Here is an 8,114-nt window from a genome sequence, read left to right on the forward strand (position 1 = left end):
CTTGCTGCTGTACGCATCATACCTTCCTCTTGGGGTTCCCAACGGATATGTGCTTTACCGTCACAAGCAGAGGACGACGTACTCGTCCTCCTCGCACTCTTCTTCCTTAGGACCGGCGCGATCGACGCCGTCCTCGTCGTACCGGTCGGCGCCCTACACCGTCCCCAAACGGGAGGTGAAGGAGGAGCCAGCGATGCCCGTCAACACGAGGCGTGGCGGCAGCCGGCGGCAGCAAGGGAGGCGCGGAGGCGCCCTCCTCATCCCGAAGCCGGAGGTGAAGGAGGAGCCGGAGGAATCGTCGCAGGCGGCGCTGCTGGCGGAGTACGAGCGGCAGCAGCGGCTCATCGCCAGCAGCGACGACCCCGAGGACTGCCCAGGGCTGCGGGCGGAGTTCTTGGCGTCCATGAACGATAAGGACGCCTGGAGGGGCGACCTCGACGTGGCGATCGCCATGTCCATCCGCGACTCCGGCAAGCCGCTGGTGGACCTCACCGACGACGACGAGGCAGGACCAAGCGGCTTGGTGAAGGACGAGCCCGTCGACGAGCGCGTCAAGCAGGAGGTCGTCACCGACGACATGTACAACTTCCACCAGTACTACGACGCCTCCGGACGCCGCAAGTACTTCTAGATTAGGTTTAGTTTAAATTTAGTCAAATTTCGTTCGAATCTATGTAAGTTTGGACGAATCTAATCGAATCTCGTTAAGTTTAAAATTTCCGAAATTTTATTTGGGGGACGCGACTGGGGAGCGACGTCCCCCAAACACGGCACGAACAAAACACATCCCCCAAACGCTCAATCCGGCGCGTTTTAGGGGACGCGGCTGGAGATGCTCTAAGGTTCTAACTGCAGAAGCCTTTGAACATGGGGCGCATCTAGTATTCTAGTGTGGCACATTAAAAGGTAATGTTTCCCTTTAAAAACGTAAAGTTTTTTATGAAGCTTGATATTATAGTTAATTTATTTTTTAAATAGTAATAAGGACAACAAGTATGTGTTTGAAAATTAATAAATTTTCATGTCTTTCAAAAATAAATTTTATGACATAAATTTTTTCATATGAAATCAAAATACACGGGAAGTGCTTTTGGCTCTTAACCTCTAGTGCTCTCACCATTTAAAAAATATTTTTTCAACTTATAAAAAATCTGAAAAATAATTCTATATATTTTCACTAATACATATCACGATCACGCAAAATCTGAACCCAAAAATATTTTTATTTTATGCTGAACAAAAAAAGATAAAATCTGATATATTTTAGAGATTTGAAAATGTACATGCCATCAGGGATGCTGCGAGGCTAGCAGCTGAACGGGGATACACAAATGTTATAATTGAAAGTGATGCGAAAAAGGTTGTACGCCTATGTGATGAAGCTGATGATAGATCTGAGATTATGGCAATCTGTCAAGATATTAGAGAGATCAAGAGAGCTTTTAATAGTTGTAGCATTTCTTTTGTTGGGCGTGAAGCAAATCAAGCTGCTCATCTTTGTGCTAAACAAGCTAGCGTTGATAGGAGGAGATGCCTGTGAATTAATTATAACCCATGTTTTCTCAGTGACACTCTTTCGAGTGATTGTAATCCCGTCGAGTAAGTAATAAAGCTCCTTGAGTTCGCAAAAAAAAAGTACTACTAAGATCTACACCTTTTCATTTTTGTGTAGCTCAAAATATAAAGTATTTGAAACTGAGTTTTTGCATGTTTATGATATACATCATCAGCTACGTACACATTTTTTTCCAGAATTTTTTGAACAACCTTTTTTATTTTTAAAAAACCGAGAGCACTCGTGCCCATGTGCACCAAATGTCTATTCCAAAATAAATGTTTATATATGTAAAAGAATGGTTCCTACATGTCGTAAAATATCTAAATATAACTTTGAGTCAAAACATCAATAAATTAAAAGTACAATAAAAAAACTAAGAAAGCGCAAATATACTTACAAAAGCAAATAAAACGAAAAAGAAAACTGAAAAAACAGCTGAAAAAAAAGAATAGAGAAAAAGGAATCTCACCTTATTGGGCCGGCCCATCCGTGGTCAGTACGTGGGCATCGCCCCCAGCCACTTGAGGTCTTGACGCAACAAGATTATATAGTTTTTCTAAAAAAAAATTAAATAGGATTTCCCTTGATTTTTCATGAAAACATAACAGATTTTTGCTGAAATAGCATAGCAGATAACCGTATCTTCACTAGCTTACATATGATGTTTCCTTCCTCGGTCTCTTTCTTAAATTTATGCACGAGAATCACCAGGTGTTTTACTGATAAGATATCAAAATGCGAATGTATGGTTTCGCATGGAGCTGATCAGTGGAAATCGTAACTTCGGAGTTCAGACACAGTCGGGCGTCATAAGCCAAGAATGGCAGGCTTAATTAGCCAGAGGTACAAAAATTCTCCCAAGCTATACATATACTACACCCAAAATCATGACCCATCGATCGGGATCACACTGCAGTTAGTTTGGAACTCGTATCTCCATCGGTGGTCACCCTCACCCGGAGGCGAGGCACCAGAGGTTGAAAAGGGACGAAGCGGCCGTGAGGAGCCAGGACAGGAACGCCATCATCGCTGAGAGCTGGTACCTCTCGCACAGCCTCGGGGGGCATTGTGATCCATGGAACTCGAGGAGGACGTCGATGACGGCGGCGCTCGAGCTGGCAGCCGCCAGCGAGAGTATCGACAGTACCTGAAAAGTGACAGTTAGAGAGGTGAGATGACCGAAGTACTAGTGACAGGAGGAGGAGATGCGACGTGGTACACACCCAGTCTCCGACGACGACGATGGCTACGACACCAGGCATGCGGAGCGGGTGCCCGACGAGTACGGAGTACACGTCGATGATGGCGAGCGCGCAGCTCCAGGGGATCACCAGGCCCATGATTGTGACCAGGAAGCTGCCATGTTTTGCACAAAGTTCAGTAAGAAAAGAGCCGCGCATACGGTCTGAGTCTGAGGAGAAGACACAATTTAACATGGTTTCTGTATTCAGGTCGTAAGTAAGGCACAGCGTCTAGATTAGCAAGTGGCTGTGCCCATGTTTTCAGAGAAAGAAACTATTAAGGTACCCTGCATACAGATCAGTTTCAGGTGTTCCGTTTACAGAACGTTGTCAGTAGCACCTGGCACTGTATGAGTTTCTGAAGAACTTGGGTCCCCAATCCATGCACTATATAACGGGTTAGAGACTCTAAAGAAAACCCTAAAACCTGATCTCTGTAAACTGAAGGCTAAACTCTGAAGCATCCCCAGTTCAACATGCAGAATAGGACAACCCAAACAGAGCCATGGGATCGTTTACATACCAGAAGGCAGTATAGCTGAAGAACTCGACGCCGACGGACATGAACATGAGCGCCGCCGACGAGAAGACGGCTTGCCCGACACGGAGCCCGAGGCTGCCGGCGCTGCCGACGGCGCCGGCGCCCGCCCTCTCCCCGCGGTCCATATGCTGGCCACGGCGAATCGCTCACACCGCCGGCTCATCCCATACGCACATGAACACGCCTCGTTCCCGTGTCGCACACTTGTCGGCTAGCTGCGTACGTGCTCTAGCTGCTCCGGTTCTTGCGACGACGAAGCAGTGGAGATATGGAGTGGTAGAGTGCGAGTGCTTGAGGCAAAGAAACAAAAGGCGGCAAGGGGGACAGGATTGAAAGGTTCGGGGCTTTGGGTGGACGGATACGAGGGCACGGGTAGATTCCCTCTTCCTCTTCCTCTAGCTTCTGTGCCTTTCTCGAGAGCCTTTTGATCGCCATGGTAACCACTTCTGGTCTACGACTTGGAGCATCTCTCTCCCGTCACTTTCTCCACCTGGATCGCATCCGTGTACACGACACTACGTAGACAGTGGCACCTACAAATCACAACACGGCTTATACGATGATCACGACGTCTGGGGAGACGTGGCAGTTCGAGGTGCACACGTAGACGCGAAGGTACGTGCGAGATCGGCGTCGGCGAATTGACTTAACAGCCGGTGAGGACCGATGAATACGATCATACGAATTGTCGTCTGCTGCTCGATCTCCTCTGGTGCCTGCAAAGTGATCTGGACGATCAGTTGCTATTCGATCGAATAGTAGCGCAGTGGAGAATCATTATGGAAAAGAAAGGGGAGATAGGATACCCGCACCTTGTCTGGTTGCACTTGCACCGCGACGGTCGACGAGTAAAAAGGCAGCGCGAAGCTTGATTCGACGGGTGGGAGCAAGCCATGTAGAATTGCTAGCACGTGCACAGTGACACAGACTTAGGGGTGTAAACGGATTAGATTGGATCTGATTTTTAGTCTTATTATATATTCTTTATAATATATTTTTTCTCGAATTCGAATAGAAGATCGGTTTCGAATTTGAATGTGGATATACCAGACTACGGATTTAAATCGGAAATGGGGCGGACTCGAACCAGAAACAAAAATACTTGGATATATGCTATCATCAATAGATAATTGTAGTTCTAGCAAATTTTGAGTGAGATTTCAACTTTCAGTCTTGTGTAGAAAAAAGAGACACAATTTACGATAAAACTCAAGCATAGATATAATTTGGAGCTAAACATGATCGCCAAATGAATTATCAATTCCAATATCTATTAACCTTGTGAGATTAGCCTTGGTTTTGATTTAAAAATCATATTATTCGGTTTGAAAGTTTCAGATTATCCTAATTAAATTTTGGATAATCCATATCCGTATGCTATTTGCTATACCATATCCTACATCGTATCTGGAGCACCACTTCAAAATCAGATATCCTTATCTGTCGGATTCTTTTAACTCGAATATGGACACCTTAAAACGGATTTGGGATCGATTTCAGCGCGGAAATTATCCTATCCGTTTACATCCCTATGAGCATCGCAAGCCCACCTCCACGCAATAGGTGTTGGCGCAACCGGGCCCAGCCCACAAGCAGCATGACAGAAGGATGTGTACTCTTTCTTTAGCACATATTCACCCCGGCCACTCATTTGGTCTACACGTGTCTAAACGGGTTGTGATGGACAAATAATGTGGCCCAACATGGTGATCCATTTGCGCGGTGGTCGCGGCGATTCAAAGTCGGCCGAAATCTGGGACTACGTACTTTGCTTGCCGCGGATATGCATCTTACTCTCCCTAAGCCCACGTGTCGGTGGCACAGCTGCCCCGTAGGTCCTATTAAATAGGACCAACGGGAGACACACCGTCCTCATGCTAGTCCCCACTCACACTCTCCACTTGTACTCTCCACTCGCACTCTTTGCCGCCACCAGAGCCACTGCCATGCCTCCCAAGAAGACTGTAGGGAGGAACGAACACGACGTGTCATCCCACCGCTAGACCGTCGCGGAGGCGGCCTTCTACCTATAGCCTCCAAGCGGAACCGCACCTACGTCGCGGTCCCGGTGATGCAAGCGTTCTCTTAGGCGGGCGCCCTTATTGCATGGACAGATGTCAATCCTGCCCATGACTGGCACCTGAGCCCAGTTCAGGTTCCGGTGCCACCCGCCTAAGCCTTTGAGTGCTCATCCCGCCGCCAGACCTCCGCGATGACATGACGTTCCCAGAGGAGTCTAGCCATTGGGACTTATTGTTCACCAGCAAGCACGACATCCGCTAGCGCATGTACTTCGCATCATGGACGCGAGATCGTGAGGCTCCGTCGGCCGCTAGCGCGGTGGCCGTCAAGGAGGAGGCGGGCGAGGTGGCGAATGCGCTAGCGCCACCACCAGTGGAAGAAGAGGATGACACCGAGCTCCAGGCAACCTTCGAGGTGCTCTGCACCCCCACTTTCAAGGCGGCAACGTGTTCAGCTGAGGCAGCGGCCTTCGTTCAGATGGCGCGGGAGCAGGAGGAGGCCACGCTCAGTGCTGCCGCTCGAAGGAGGACGAGCGTGTCGCAAGGTTCTAGGCAGCGCAGGAGGAGGAAGAGGAGCAGTAGCAGGCTCGCGCCGCGGTAGCCCGGTGGGAAGCCGAGGCCGCGAGGCTGGCTAGGGCAAGGAGGGCATGCACACCTCCGCACCCTCGGTCTCCATGGTGGGAGGCTCTGTGGCCCCACTCGCCGACAGGGTCAGCGAAGTCCAACCGCAACAGTTGCGCCCCACCATCATGTGTCTTCATCAAGCTCAAGAGCGACATCGACAATAGGTGAACGCTGATGTGGGCATTACCCTTCGGGTACCCGACATTTGTCTACCTCACTTGGCCCAACTAGGGGCCCACGAAGATTATCCAAGACCAAGGTGGGCCCATACATCGGTTGCAATGAAGAAGACCTACCAGAAGATCTCAATGTAACCTAGTCGAGTTTGGACAGGACTCTCGAGACCTGGCCTCCAGAGAGGGCCTGCCGAACGACAGATGACAATACACGAAACAATTGCAATTTAGCACACAAACCCTAAAATCCTTGCGTCCCAGCGAGTCGATCAAAGTAGTCTATCGGCTACCCCATTGTAACCAATTTTACTCGATAAATCAAGATCAGACAAGCAAGAAGTAGGGGTTTTACCTTATCGAGTGCCCCGAACCTGGGTAAATCTCTCTTCATGTTCGCTTGGTATCCGATGTCTCGTGCTAGACTGCAGGATTTCGTCAACCTTAAGCCCCTCATGGTGGGCATTGCTAAGGAGTTCCCTCGTCAAACGTGGCGAGCGGCCATGCCAAACCTAAGCCTAGGGTTTGGTTAGTTTTCTAAGTGTTAATCAAGCCCTTTTACGGCTTGCTTTTGTAAAACTCACCAGTTTTAGGGCATTATCTACAATATAACCTTAATTAGCTAATTTGATATAGTTTTTAAGAAAAATCATTTTTTTTTGCCAATTTGGTTTGTGTGGCCGCGTTGGGTGCATCGCGTGACCCAAAAAGACATGAGGACGCCAGCATGTCAGCCACGTAACAAACGAAATTAGACACAAATCGTGTCTGATTTGCGTGAACCCGTTGGAAATGGTCTTAGAGCATCTCCAGCGGCGCTTTCATATCTGTTTCTGTCTAGATGAAAATACCCAACTCAGCGGGGAAAAAAAAGCTATCCACACGTGACCCATTCCAAGACCAAATTTGGAATACCGTTGTAGCTTTTTGTTTTCGAAGGGCCTTTCTGCATTTGTTCCTGGAAATTGTACGGTCTGTCGGGACCCCTTTTGTCAACGAGGACATCACACCCACACGGGTAATTTTTTTCAGTTTTTCACAAATACTAGCGCTGGCGGAGTAGAGGTGCACCGACGGTAAGTTCTTATCGCCGGCTGTTTTCTAGTAGTGATTGCTTGACAATTGGTAGCCAATGTTGGTCTGCCGGTGATAGGCTATTTCTTAGTAATGATTGTTTTAATTTTTTTCTCCAATGAAGTGTGAAAGGAGCAAAAGAAGATGAGAGTGGATATGGCATCTATTGCTTGACATTTCTTAAACTTTTAATGTGTAATGTGTGTAAACTATATTTCAAATACTACACCATTTGTAAACTGAATTCTAGATGTACACCATATTACTTGACATCTCTGAATATGGTCTGTGTACTGTGTGTAAACTCTGAATGTGGACCGTGTACTTTGTGCAATCTGAATTTGAAAAACCATCTGTAAACTGAATTCTGGAGCTACACCATCTGTAAGCTGAAATTTGGATATGCCCTCTAAAATTTTCAGGCTTAGACGTGCCCTCAAAATTTTTCAAGGCACATTTAGAATGTGTCCTCAAAAGATTTCGGGGTATGGATGCGCCCTCAAAAAAAATTTCGGGACACATTTCAGATGTGCCTCAAAACTTTTCAGGACATGTACAAAATTTGCCCTAAAAAGTATACCTAGAAGATAAGTGCATATTTTGAAAATATCTTTAATACTTTTCGAGTAGCAAATAAATTCGGCACATTTTATGTGTGCTTGAGCACATTTTACATATTTGAGGGCATTTAAGAGTACCCGAAATGTGAACCGTGATGTGGTGCGCAGTGCTCGTCGGCGAGAAGCTGGTCGTCGTCGGCGAGAAGCTGGCGGTGGTTGGCTGCAGGACGAGATCGTAACCAGTTCCGCTGATTGAGGCACTTATTTTATTTCCTTCACAGACGATTTTTATACTGTATGTTTTGTGGGGAGGGATGTGCGA

General features: G+C 47.4%; 1 protein-coding gene across 1 annotated transcript; it reads right to left on the minus strand.

Moving 5' to 3' along the window:
- Nucleotides 1-2,294: 2,294 nt before the first annotated feature.
- Nucleotides 2,295-3,798, minus strand: LOC127292668 (CASP-like protein 5C1). Its single transcript, XM_051322112.2, has 3 exons — nt 3,323-3,798; nt 2,782-2,914; nt 2,295-2,705 (listed from the first exon to the last, which is right to left on the minus strand). Exons 1-3 carry the CDS (start codon nt 3,463-3,465, stop codon nt 2,511-2,513), a joined length of 471 nt encoding a protein of 156 aa, XP_051178072.1. The 5' UTR covers nt 3,466-3,798; the 3' UTR covers nt 2,295-2,510.
- Nucleotides 3,799-8,114: the final 4,316 nt, after the last annotated feature.

This window comes from Lolium perenne, chromosome 4 (assembly GCF_019359855.2).
Source record: "Lolium perenne isolate Kyuss_39 chromosome 4, Kyuss_2.0, whole genome shotgun sequence".
Classification (NCBI taxonomy): domain Eukaryota; kingdom Viridiplantae; phylum Streptophyta; class Magnoliopsida; order Poales; family Poaceae; genus Lolium; species Lolium perenne.